Raw genomic sequence first — 13,380 nt, 5'->3', positions numbered from 1 at the left:
GTTTGCACAAGATCACGTGGAAAAGAAAAAAAGGACATTAGAAAAATGTTTTGTGGACGAATTAGACCAAAATAGAACTGGTTTAAATGAAAACCGTTATTTGTGCAGAAATATAGAAAATTCTAAAGGGCTCACAAACTTATACATATTTTAGAATACCCTTTTTGCTGTTGGAAAGGTAGCTGGTGTGCAATGCAAGCAAAGATAACAAGGAAGCTCTGTTTTTGAGCAGCATCTAGAGCACGCCCCCTGGCGACCCAAAGCCAGAGATTAGAAATCCAAGCTGTCATTCTTACTTGCCTCCAACTACATTACTGATGCAGGGAGAATCACTGCCAACTCCATTTTCTCGGTCAATATATCTCACTAAGGAATTAATGCTTAAATTGACTGGACATCCACATAAAGGTGCTGAATTTTCTCTTCAAAAAATCTATTACTTTTACACACATGTTCAACCATATATCTCCCAGAATATCGCTTACTTCTCTTATAAATTCTGATATAGGTGTTTTTGTTCATCTGAAATTCCAATGTGAAATTTCAGTGTGAGTACATTGGTATATCAAAATGTACCATAAAGTAGAACGTCGACACAAGATTTATACTGAAGGCTTTGAACGTTGTCTTTTTCTAGAAGGCCAGTGGTTCCAAGTTCCCCACAATCATGTTGACCGGTTTACCAGAGGGAAACTACCAGCACGAGGATGTGGCCAAGCTGGTCTGGCGGTATTTCCCCAAACAGAACCTTCGCTCCCTGTACTACAACGTGACGGTCTTATCGCTACAGAGGAGGGTAAGGAGTAGAATCTGCACACTGTTACAGGCACATTTATTAAACATGTATTAGATGAAGGTGTGTTTGAAATCAAATGTTTTTCCTCTCTTCACCTTCAGGCTTTTGTTTTTTTCGCTGATTGGACTACGTGCTGCAATTTTGCCCGAGATCACATCACAAATCCGGTTTCTGTCAAAGGCTCCAAGCTCAGTGTACATTTCGTCTTGCAACACATGAATCCTGCATCCACTGAGGTATGGACACTAAAGCCCGGACAGGGTTCTGTGTCGGGATAAGGATGGGATAGAAAATTCACCTTTAGAAGCAGACAGGAATCTAGAGGTCTCTGTTTTTGTTAACACGTACTTAACATTACATGCCAACACTGCAATTTCTTTCTTCTTTAGACATTTCTGAAGGAAATAATAGCAGATATGCTGGTGTCCTTATTAGTACTTTATAGACAAGCACAGAAATACAAATATGCACACACAATTTGGGATATTTAGAGAAAATATGTTGGTACAAAATGTTAAAAATGCAGATATAATGAAACATTTTTTGACGATCTGTTACTTGTAATTTTTTGCAGGATATGATGTACAGAAGTCTGATGAAGTGGAGTAATACTGTAAGTCATTAATACCTTATGTAAATCTTTTGTCAAGTGAAAGCATCTATCTTTGGATCTCTGAATCAAAAAAGCAAATGTAGTTAAAGATGCGGTAGGAAATGTCAGAGAACAAACAAGAGACAACTACATTTGAAAGTATCCCTCCCTCCAAAGCCACATAATGTTGTTCAAGCTCATATTCATTACCTTAAATAAAGTAACCCTATCGCCCAAGTATATTTGCTGCACCTTTATCAAGTGCAACACACAAGGAAGTATGAAACTTCCTGGTCACACAAAAAGGAAACATTAAATATTAAAATCAAACTCTCTGTCTGTGGGTTGTTATTATTTTGTTTTGGATTCATAGAATCAATACATGGATTATTCTGATCCTTAACACCAACTGTTTCTTGCTGTTCAGGGAGTTTCAGAGCCAAGGTCTCTGGAGGAGCGGTTGCTCTGTGTGGAGATTTCTGAGACGTCTGGGGAAGTCATCAAGAAGGTCATGGATGTGGTGGATTCCATAGCGACCTTTGTCAGCTTCCTGCCACTCGCCAACAGGGTACAAAAACCCAAACCCCTGCAGTTTTCACTTTTATGTGTTGTGACAACCGTGATATCAGTGTATCCTGTTGGTGTTGAAAAGACTTGAAGCATTGAATTTAGTTTTCAAAAAAGGCCTTAGAATAAAGTGTTCACTTTCCTTCCATAGAGGTGGAGTTTCTTTCAGCACAGTCAGCTTGAAAATACTGTAACTTCACATACAAACATTCTTATTGTTTGTTGCTGCTCTGTCTCTGTTTGTTGCTTTTGTCACGGTCTTCAACTCTCTCTTTGTCTATGACTGTTGTTCTACCTCAGATCTGCATTGAGATGGCTGACTCCAGCGGGGTAGCAAAGGTGGTGAAGAAATACAACACATTCCCACTAGACTCTTCTAAAAGGTGCACAACATGGTATGCATGCGTCCTTGTTGTGTATGAAATGGGGTTGAATTAGTTTTATAATTACTCACTTTTCTTTGTTAAAGCTGGTAGCCTGTGTATGTGTATGGATGTTTTTTAATCTCCCATCGTCACACCTAAACTGACCTACTCCTTCTTATTCTTTCTCCAGGTGGAATAAAGTTAAACGTTTTGAGACGTGAGTATACCACTATTTAATTGATTGATATTCATATTTTAGTTGCCAAAGCGTGACAGTGATCAATGTGTGACATATTTTTTAAGTTTTAAATCATTGTAAACTGAATATGATATACTGACAATCCTTTTCTGTTTTTAATTTTAGCCTGAAGAGTCTAAAACGGCGTCTACAAGATTCTAGTGAGATCACAATAAACTTTGAACCGGTCAGTCTTGAAGCCAAGTCCCCAGCTGTGAAATACCTAACTCAGCTTCATCCTCCTAAACTTTTGGATAGTGGGTCCCGAGCTGCCCTTCAAACCAGTGGCCCAGGTACACTGTCTGCTATCACTTTCCCTTCCTCTTTGGGCCAGAAAACACAACAGGAGAGGACTAAATCTCCAGCCAAAGCATCAAATACTGCATCTTCCAGTCGTAAAAACCACTCCCCCTTAGCTGCAAGTAAAACAGAAAATAAAACAGCAGCAGTAACTGTCAATGGATCAATGGAAACTCATCTGGAGCCTCTTAGAGAAGAAACACAAGACACAGAGAGCGAAGTGGCAAAGTCTGACCACAAAGTGTCAGCAGAGGGCATTGCTGCAAAAACTGGTGAGTCACAGAGAAAAATAGAATCATCATCAGAAATGCGTCCACCTCCACAGGGACATGAGGTAGAGTTGAGCCAAGCCCAGAGTCTGGGTACTGATTGTAATGTGAACACTCTCAAAGACCAGAAGAAAAGAAAAAAGGAAGGGAAAGAAGATGTTGACAAACATTCAGAGGTGGAGGAGGACGATAGAGAAAATTTCCAAATCCTTGATTCACTCGATGATCGAACAGATGAGGAGGACAGTGAAATGGAAATGACCAGTTCTTTACAAGTGCTAGACAGTGTTACTGAAGACCAAGCAGCTGCAGGTCAAGAGGACAGTCGCCTGGTCCAAGATGACGGTTCCACAGTAAAACAACTGTCTGAGGAAGATGCAAATCCAGTAGTCGACAAATCTGATGATGCCGTTAAAGATGCAGTTGGTAAAGAGACAGATAACAAAGAACAATTCCAAGTGTTAGTTAAAGGTAGCAAACAAGGTCCAAAGGGAGATGGGAAAAAGAAAGAACAAAAAGAGGAAGAGGTCAAAGTTAAAACACTTTCAGCAGAATCCTCTAAAACCTCCAAAGATGTGGAAAATCCTGATGGCCGAATCCCAAATGAAGACCAGCCTCTTCAAGAATGCGACAGCAAAGAAGAAGAAACCTTTGAGATGTTGCATTCAATTAATGATCAAACTGCTACAGAAGACGACAAACTTGAAGATCCCAGTGAGCAGATACCTAAAGAAGACACTGGGCCCATAGAGGAAGACGCATATCAGGTAATTGATTCCGTGGAAGATCAGCCGATAACTAGAGAGGTCGAGTCATTTTTCATTGACAAGGAAAAAAGCACCAAGAAAGAGGAAGCAACTTCTAGAAAAGATGAGAGACCATCAAAGAGGAGTGGCCCTGCAACCTCTGCGTCCAAAAGTGAAGAAAAAGAGAAATCTCCAAAGAAACAGCACAGGACGGTTAAAAAATATGAGACACAAACTAAGATGGACACCACTGCAGTGATTTCTAAAACAGGCAAAGAGGACACTGAGGAGATGATTCATGAGAACCAGCTAGATTCTGTTGTCACCAAACAGGTTCAAGATGCTACTGCCACAGAAAGGTCTGGTAGAAGAAGGAGTGCAAGAGGGAAAAAAGAGGAAAGAATTACATTGAATCTCACAGATTCATCTCCTAAGCCAAAGGAGGTTACATACAGGATTTTAAACTCTGTGGAGGACGAGACTGCTGATGATAAACTGACGATCACGACAAGATCCACTAGAGGAAAAAGGGAAAGAACAACTAATAAAGATTCTTCGAAAGAGAAAACACAAAAAGAGGACACGCCAATGAGAAGGAGGCACACTCCTGCCAGAGAGTCACTGGAAAAAACACCAAAGAGAGAGTCGAAAGTTCCTCCAGAAGAGAGCACACCAACAAAGAAGGGCATTGTTGCAAGAGAGGTAATTGGGGATGACGCTACCTGTGAATTATCCTCTATGGAGAACGAGGTTGTTAGGGTTGAATGGCCCGCCACGGGAGGAAAGAGAAAGAGGGGAAGACCAAAGAAAGCTCCTCCAAAAGAGAGCAGACCAACAAAGAATAAGAACATTGCTGCAAGAGAAATAAGTGAAGCGACCTATGAAATATCTCCTATGGAGAATGAAGCTGTTAAGATTGATCAGCCCGCTACAGGAGGCAAAGGAAAAAGGGGAAGACCAAAGAAAGAGGAGAAAGTCCCTGCCAGGACAAGAAGTACAAAGGAAAGAGGGAGGGAAAATATTGAGAAGGTGGAGGTAGATGCCCAGGAGCTGGTGACTCTGGATGAAGTGGGGGCAGATGGAGCTAGAGAGGAAAGAGTGGCGGAGAGCCGAGAGGGGGACAGGGCGGTCACGGAGGGAGAGCCACAAGCACTCGTCACTCTGGATGAGTTTGTAGAAGAGGAGGAGGAGGAGGGGAAGGCCGAGCAAAGCACGGTGGAGATCCGCCCACTCAGCCAGGAGGATGAACCAGTGGACTCCTTTAAACCAGAGGTAAAGGTTAAGATCTGAACACATACGAGTTTTATTTTTTTTATTACGGTAATCTAATTATGGTGAAGCACTGGGAAACACAAGAAAACACAAAACATCTCTTTCTTCTGTTTTTAGACTTTGATGCGTTTAGATGAAGCAGACAGTGATGAGGAAAAGAAAACATCAAGATCTGTCAAATGCAAACAAGACGTTGGCACAGGTGTGTGTTATTCCGTTATATACTACTGTGTACTTATCTTATTATGATTATCTCCATTGAACAAATCTTGTGATTTTAAATCAGGACTTTCTTCAAGGCAGACATTTTGTCTTGTGAAAGCAGGAAAAGCACGTGTAAATACTAATATTAACAATAACTACATACCATTAGTATGTACTGTATGTCAGTAAGCATTTTCAGTTATTGATACCAAAGCCCTGGAGCTGGCTCACCTAAATGAAGTGCAGCCATCATTATTATTCATCCCACCTAAGCTTTTCCTGCTTTGACAAGTCAATGTTTCTGCTGTGAAAATAATAAAAAATAATAATATTAAATTAGATTTTATAGCGCTTTTCTAAATGGTGAAAGATAAAAATAATTAGTTAAGAAAGAAAATGAAATGAAGGTTGTTTAAGGCTTTGTAGTTGATGAGTAGAAATTTAAACTGGATCCTGTAATTAACCAGGAGACATTGATGGTACAGGGGTGGTGTGGTCTCTGCGATGGATGCAGGTGAGAATGCGGGCAGCGAAGTTCTGGACGTACCTGTGGTTTATTGAGGATTTTGTTAGGTGAACCATAGAGGATGCAGTTGCAAGTCTGGAACTGATGAGGGCACCGATGAGTGTACAGCAGTAAAGGACAAGGGGGGCCTGGAAGTGGATGATGTTCTTGAGGTGAAGGAAGGCAACCTGGCTGACGTCGGGCAAGAGGTGGAGGGGATGACAATGGGGATGTTGGTGTCTGTCAGAGAGGTAGGAGTTGAGCCAGGAAAGGGCAGTGCCGGTTATGTAAAGGGAGTCCTGAAGGCGTCTGAGAAGGACGGATTGGTTGATGGTGTCTTAGGTTGAGGAGGATAAGGATGGTGAGGAACCCAAAGTCAGCAGAGAGAAATATGTGATTGGTGATTTTAAGAAGGGCAGTTTCAGTGCTGTGTTTGGAGCGGAAGCCTGATTGGAAAGTTTCAGGTTATTGGAGACGAGGTGGGATTTGAATTGAGCAGCGACAACTCACTCAGGATTTTGGACAGAAAAGGAAGGTTGGAGAAGATTTGGTCGAGACTGGGTTTTTTTAGTATTGGGGTGATATCAAGGAGCTTGAGGGTGGGGGGGACGAGGCCAGTGGACAAGGAGGCGTTGATTACATTGGTAACGAGTGTGGGTACGCGGGCCTTGACTAGAGAGGAGGGGATATGGTCAAGGGCCCCGGTTGAGGACTTCATGCTGGTGATTATGGTGGATAGGTAGGCTTTCAGAGATTTCAGTAAAGGAGGGCAGGGTGGGACTAAAACTTTCTTGGCTTCTGAGGCTCTCATTCACACTGCTCCCTCATCCATCCAGATCATTCAATGGTTGCACACGAGGGGGCACAGGAGGAGGAAAAAGTGACAACGCCAAGGACAAGAGGCCGACCCAAGAAGAGAAGCAGACAGATCCCCAGTAATGCACACATCTTTTGTACAATCATGTCATTACCCGAAAGATGATCTCTGGAGCACAATGATGGGGCTCTAAAACATGAAACCTAATTAAGAGTAATTAAAATTATGATTATGCAGTTTCCTTATCATTGTTCGCTCAACCAATTCATTGTCTTTTACCACAGAGAGAAAATCTACCAGAGAGAAAAAAGTGGGCACAAAAGATGACAGAGAAGAAGGAAAGGAACCAGCTGATGTATTGCCTTCCACGTCACTCGACGCCTCGTCATCATTGGACAAAGACCTGTCTACATTGTTGGGCGATGGCCAGCCGGAGAGCCAGAAGGCAGAGGCAGAGGTGGAAGCAGCGGGCCAAGCCGACGTTGATGCTGCCTCTGCTGGGTATGAGGAACACCCTAAGAACCAGACACTGGAGCAATGTGTGGAGGAGGAGAAGGAAGGGAGGAGCAGGACCGACATTAAAGGTACAGAGAGCCGAAAGAAGAATAGGCTGAGGCCATTTCCACACTAACAGAAATGTTATCTTCAGTTTTAGCATACAGTACCAGCCACACAGAGCTGGTATTGTGGACCCACAAAAGTGCGTTTTCTGAAAATTCTACTAAGTACTAGGGGTGTAACGGTACACAAAATTTGCGGTTCAGTTTGTATATATGTGTGGTTTTGGGCTTGCAGTTTGGTATGTTATCGGTACAGCAAGAAAACATTTATTTTGAAAAATGTTAAAATTCAACAGGAGCTCATTGGCCACAATTCTTACTGTTACAGTGAAGGCACTCAAATACTGGCATATGTCAGTAATGCTCCATCATAAGTTATAATAATATAATTCCTGAACAACAGCAGCTTGTGCTTGTTTATACAGGGCAGCTCAACAGACTGACTAAAATGCATAACGGAAGACACATTATAGCACAGACCAAGAGCAGAGAGAGACGGAGACAGCAATGTGACCCGCTATGTTTTCTGTCCTGACCTCACACCCTGCACACTGCCCAAAGGTTTTCACCCAGAAATGTCCTCAACACACAAAATAAGCAGAAAACACAGGCAGAAAGTAGGGTCTTTGCAGAAACCACCACACACGGGCTTGAAATAATTCACTTTATATGTAAAAAAGTTTCACTGTTTGTAATTCAATTACAGGATAAAATTAACTTGAATCTTTTTAGATGGAGGGATTTTATAGGCATATCGTCATGTGTATGGATAAACACTTATACCAAACAGGTGCTTATGATCACCAATTCAATATGTAGGTTGAAACACAATCATTAACTGAAACAGAAACAGCTGTGTAGGAGGAATACAACTGGTAGAGAAACAACAAAACTTCGCTAACAAGGTGAGGTTGCTGAACACAGTTTACTGTCAAATGTCATATACCATGGCCAAATTTGAAGGCAGAAGGCAGTTTGTTCGCTGAAGGGCTGGAGAGCGGTACAAGAATGAGCAGTGAAGCATGGAAGATGTTCCTTGCTAGTTTGGGTAAACAGATGTCGGGCGTTTCATCAGAATTAATGGTCTCCTCAGTGCTGAGAAGCACAGGCAGATGCTTATTCATCATGCAATACCATCAGGGAGGAATCTGATTGGATGTTATGGCCCCCACAGAACTCTGATCATCAAGTCTGCCGTGGCTTATATGATTTACAGATTGTTCTTTCCTTCTTCAGTTCTTAGTAAGCAGAGGGGGGAGCTTGTTGCACCTGAAGCAAAGCGATCTCGTTCTCGGCCTCCTTGTGTCTCTGCCGACTTCAAACTGCCGGCATTTAAACCCAACAACCCCCTCGGTGAGAGACACACACAAACACACACAGCGCTCACACAACAGGAGACGCAAATGTTTTGTCACAGTTTTTCCTTCTGTTTCTCTTTCACCGTCTCCCTCTTCAGGTCAGGAGTTCATGGTCCCCAAATCAGGTTTTTTCTGTAATCTCTGCTCTGTTTTCTACGAGAGCACCGCCATGGACCTCCACTGCAGCAGCCGGACACATTACAACAACCTTCAGGTACACACAAACACATACACAAAATGAAACAACCCCAAACACACACTTGGACTTACATTGTTCACCCAATTCTCCTTTCAGAAACATTACCAGAAGCTTCAACAGAAACCAACTTAAAGTTCAACACAAAGTTTTCAAGGTTCTGTTTCCGATTGGTTCCAACTTCAACTACTTATTTATTTATGTATTGTTTGTTAAAAATGTAAAAAAGCTGAAGCCAGTTGGAGGTAAGTTGCATCAGCTGGCGAAAAAAGGAAACATGAACTGAGTTTTATCATGAAGTCGGTAAGTCACATATAAGAGTTCAGGGGTCGTATTCTGTAATGGCCCATGGTTACCAAGCAGTTAGGATAGGATCTACCGGTTAAGAACTTTCTGTAATACGGCCCCAGAGCTTTAAAAGGTGCTGCATGACCTCTTTTACTCATCAATAAATGATTACACCAGTATTTTTAGATGATTTGTTTAGTCTGCCCATACAAACAAGAGTAGAATGTAACACACATTCATTTGCGGTTTGTTTTTTTATTGATTTTCTCAAAATAGTTTTTTTGTCTGGAAACTTGGAAACATCAGCTCAGGTTTGTGAGGAAATCTGCTCAGGAACAGGAAGAGGGCGTGGTTCCTCCAGATCAAACTCAGTTCAAGCTTTCAGAGTTATAAAGTTTTATCACATTTCTACTTTTTGGAGAAAGATGGCAAAAAAGGATTCAATCGGAGTGAGAGAAAATATGTTGTCTTAATAACAGTAGTTATAGTTTGTGTTGCAAATGCCCTTAACTGTCAGATTAGCTGTCTCAGCTTGAAGTGAACTAAGCCCATGTCGCAGTCAGACAAACACTAGCAAGCATTTTGTATCTCGATGACAATATGAACACATTTTCTCATTGCTTTTACTTTTTGGAGAGAATCTTTTATGTGAAAAATAATTTACATAACTGTTATAGTCAGTATGAGTCAAGAGATTATATTATGGGATGTTTTTTGTGTTTATTTAATAAATATCATACAATGTATGTTTTTTTTGTAAAAATAATTATGTGTTTACTAGGGGAACATTTTATGATTTTGACATAAAGACTGAGCTGTTATTTAACAAGGATCATGTCATTTTGGCTATTTTGGGGCGCTCATGTCACAATCATTCATCACCATTGATTACCCACACAAAGCACAGTTTATCGTTTTGAAACAGAACTTGGAATAGATACGCAAGGAACGTCTTTATTAGCGTTTTTATTATAAAGGGGAAAAAATCCAAACCTCAAAGCGGCAGTAGATCGGGTTCAGCTCATTTGCCAGGCGAGAGTCATTGATGAAGTGGAGGACTTTGGGTTTGTAGTTTGTGATCTGTCTGAATCCCCTCCAGACAGAAGTGGCGTCGTTTTGCAGAGAACTGGTTCTGTAGCCTCTCTGAGTACAGTCGTTTAGCTTCTCGCACCTCCTTGCTAAACCTGTACTTTAACGCCCTGCCCCCGGCTCGGTCTCCACTCCTAAAAGCCTCCTCCTTTTCCAACCTTAGCTGTCTGAGTTTGGCTGTAAACCAGGGTTTGTCATTGTTTTACCACCCTGGTGCGTGTTGGTATACAGCTGTCTTCACAGAAGCTGATGTAGGATGTCACAGCCTCTGTAAACTCATCCAGATTGTTGGGAGCAGTCCTGAAACCATCCCATTCAGTGCAGTCCAAACACGCCTGAAGATCCTCATCAGCCTCACTTGTCCACTTCTTTGATGTCCTCACTACAGATTTACACAACTTTAAATTTTGCCTGTAAGAAGGAATCGGATGGACCATCACATGATCAGAGTGTGCCAGTGGAGTGCGTGTAACGGCGTGAAAGGCACTGCTAACTGTGGTATAGCAGTGATACAAAGTGTTCCCCTCTCTGGTTGGGCACTTTATAAACTGTCTGTATTTGGGGAGTTCATGGCTGAGATTTCCCCTGTTAAAGTCACCGAGAACAATAACAAGGGAGTCTGGGTTTGTCTGCTCCACACACACCTGATGATCTCGAGACTTTTGGGAAAATACTGATGAGACAAAAGTTGAACTTTTTGGAAAGCGTGTGTCCCGTTACATCTGGCGTAAAAGTAACAAAAAAAGTAACCTCATAACAACAGTAAAATATGGTGCTAGTAGTGTGATGGTCTGGGGCTGCTTCAGGACCTGGAAGACTTGCTGTGGGAAATGGAACCATGAATTCTGCTGTCTACCAAAAAATCCTGAAGGAGAATGTCCTGCCATCTGTGAACTTGGGTTCTGCAGCAGGACAATGATCCAAAACACACCAACAAGTCCACCTCTGAATGGCTCAAGAAAAACAAAATGAAGACTTTGGAGTGGCCTAATTAAATTCCTGACCTGAATTTGATTGAGATGTTGTGGCATGACCTTAAAAAAGCAGTAAAAGCTTGAAAACCCTCCAGTGTGGTTGAATTACAGAAATTCTGCAAAGATGAGTGGGTCAAAATTACTCCACAGGGCTGTGAAAGAGTCATTGACGCAAACGCTTGATTGCAGATGTTACTGCTAAAGCCTAGTTCACACTACACGATTTTTAGCCTGATTTGGCTGCGATTAGGGATAAATCAGCGGTCGATCTGCCGTCGCCAGTCGTTGTATGAATTACACAACGTCGCATCGAAACGGCTCCCCAACACATTTCTGACACATCGCCGACGTCTGCCAGATATCTAACACGCCAAATATCTGGAAGTGTCGGCCGACTCCACATCCAACCAAAGAGAGCAGGCAGCTGGCAGAGCAGGCAACTAGTTTGTCACACACTTTTTACTCACCCCCAGCTCTCTCTGTAGCTCAGACAATCCCTGCTACCTGCATGTGCTAATCCATTTTTTCACCCATATTATTGTCTTTATAATTGCTATCTTTATAATAACGAACAACAGCTGTTTCACGTGTAGGTTCGTGTCATTTCCCGTTTCACATTTCACATGTGTTTTATTGACAAAACGTGGTTTGGAGACCAGCAGCGGGTGACAGAGCCGCGCAGAGTCAGTCACAAGACGGCAAGTTGTGTAGTGTGAACAGCACGGCCATCGGCCGACGATGAAAGTCGTGTAGTCTGTACAAGGCTTAAGGGTGGCCCAACCAGTTATTAGGTTTAGGGGGCAATCACTTTTTTACACACGGCCATGTAGGTTTGGATTTTTTCCCCTTAATAATAAATACCTTCATTTAAAAAGTGCATTTTGTGTTTACTTCTGTTTCTTTGTCTAATATTTCAGTTTGTTTGATTATCAGAAACATTTCAGTATGACAAACATGCAAAAAAAAAAAAAAAATCCGGAAGGGGGCAAACACTTTTTCACACCACTGTATAAAATATTGCAAACAGTCAATCAAAGAAATCGGAATCGAGTAGCCTGATATCTTGTGACCCTCCTTTTATTGGTAGAACATATAGACAGTTCCCCACCCTCTCTTGCCCTCAAGATTCCCTCGCTTGCTTCTCTCTCCGTCTCTCTCTCTCCCTGTCTCTCTCCCTCTCCAGCTGCTGGCTCAGAGGGACGGGTGTAGTGCCATGCAGTATCTCCTGATTCGCCTCTCAGTCTCTCGTGGCTCAAATCCCGCTGAGCCACTAATGGCTTTAAGCCCCCAGAAATCCAAAACGAGTTCCAGAAATTCTGAGTTCTGGGAAGCCTGAAATTCTGGAATACTCCGGAGGACTTTATGTTTTGGGGAGCTCGGAAGATTTACCGACTTAAGTTTGTTTATTTGTTTGTAACTTATTATCCAGATTGGTATGGATGTATTGCAAGCAACAGGTGAAAGCGAATCCATTGCCTTAATTTTCCAAAACTACGGGAGGATTTTTTTTTACCCTGAGGAATTCTTCTAGAATGACTTAAACCTGAGGATTTATTGAGAGGAAAATGATACAGCTTTCTTTCTAAACATGGATATCATTTAAGCAAAATAGCAAGAGACGTTTTACTTCCTAATTTTGGGATTTATCTTTGGATTTGGAAGTGTATGACTCAGAAGTAGACATGTGTAGGCCTATGTGTGTATGTGATTAAAGAGAGTGTGCACTGTATATCTGCGTGCATATATTTGTATGTGTATTTTTGGCCATGCTGGAGGAAAAGAAGTCCCAGGGTTCTTGGCAACAGGGCTCAGCGGACACGGGTCACGCAAAGACTTCTAAGATCAACAGCAGCACCTGTAACTTGGTTGCAGGTAAAACAAACCACATCTCAAACAGCAGCATCAACATCATCAACCCTACACACCGGTGAGGACAGAAATCTGTATTTTTTTTCTGTGTGCAAGAGAGTAACATAACAATGCATGCAACTAAATGTTTATTCATGTCTTCACACTCCGGTACAGCGGGAGGTGTGTGAACATTTAAGATAAGCAAGCCAGTCATTTGTGGTGACCTTACAGAATAATTGCATAGTAAACATGTTCACAATAATTTCTGAAGAGATGAATGAATTAAAAGTAAGGTAACCTATTTAGCTAACGTAACAGTCTTTCTCCGGTCCCTGCCCACCTATTTTTTCTCACTTTATCATGACAATTACGTAGCTGACTCATGGTGGGAGA

The 13,380-nt window shown here is 42.0% G+C and overlaps 1 protein-coding gene across 1 annotated transcript in view; it reads left to right on the top strand.

Annotated features, from left to right (window-relative positions):
- LOC119913158 overlaps positions 1–9,903 on the top strand; it is a 30,015-nt gene extending 20,112 nt beyond the window's left edge. Inside the window, exons 21-33 of the mRNA XM_038732489.1 lie at positions 638–796; positions 898–1,032; positions 1,371–1,409; positions 1,816–1,956; positions 2,256–2,350; positions 2,511–2,537; positions 2,685–5,145; positions 5,263–5,347; positions 6,691–6,789; positions 6,956–7,255; positions 8,468–8,584; positions 8,688–8,803; positions 8,885–9,903. Coding sequence (XP_038588417.1) covers positions 638–796; positions 898–1,032; positions 1,371–1,409; positions 1,816–1,956; positions 2,256–2,350; positions 2,511–2,537; positions 2,685–5,145; positions 5,263–5,347; positions 6,691–6,789; positions 6,956–7,255; positions 8,468–8,584; positions 8,688–8,803; positions 8,885–8,920 — 3,810 coding nt within the window. The 3' untranslated portion in view covers positions 8,921–9,903. The remainder of the gene's footprint in view (positions 1–637; positions 797–897; positions 1,033–1,370; positions 1,410–1,815; positions 1,957–2,255; positions 2,351–2,510; positions 2,538–2,684; positions 5,146–5,262; positions 5,348–6,690; positions 6,790–6,955; positions 7,256–8,467; positions 8,585–8,687; positions 8,804–8,884) is intronic.
- Positions 9,904–13,380: the final 3,477 nt, after the last annotated feature.

The sequence above is a fragment of the Micropterus salmoides genome, unplaced genomic scaffold, assembly GCF_014851395.1.
Source record: "Micropterus salmoides isolate LMB-PRFRI ecotype aquatic unplaced genomic scaffold, ASM1485139v1 Ms_hic_scaffold_2, whole genome shotgun sequence".
In the NCBI taxonomy this organism is placed as follows: domain Eukaryota; kingdom Metazoa; phylum Chordata; class Actinopteri; order Centrarchiformes; family Centrarchidae; genus Micropterus; species Micropterus salmoides.
The sequence above is the reverse complement of the archived record's forward strand: the minus strand, read 5'-3'. Positions and strand labels throughout refer to the sequence as shown.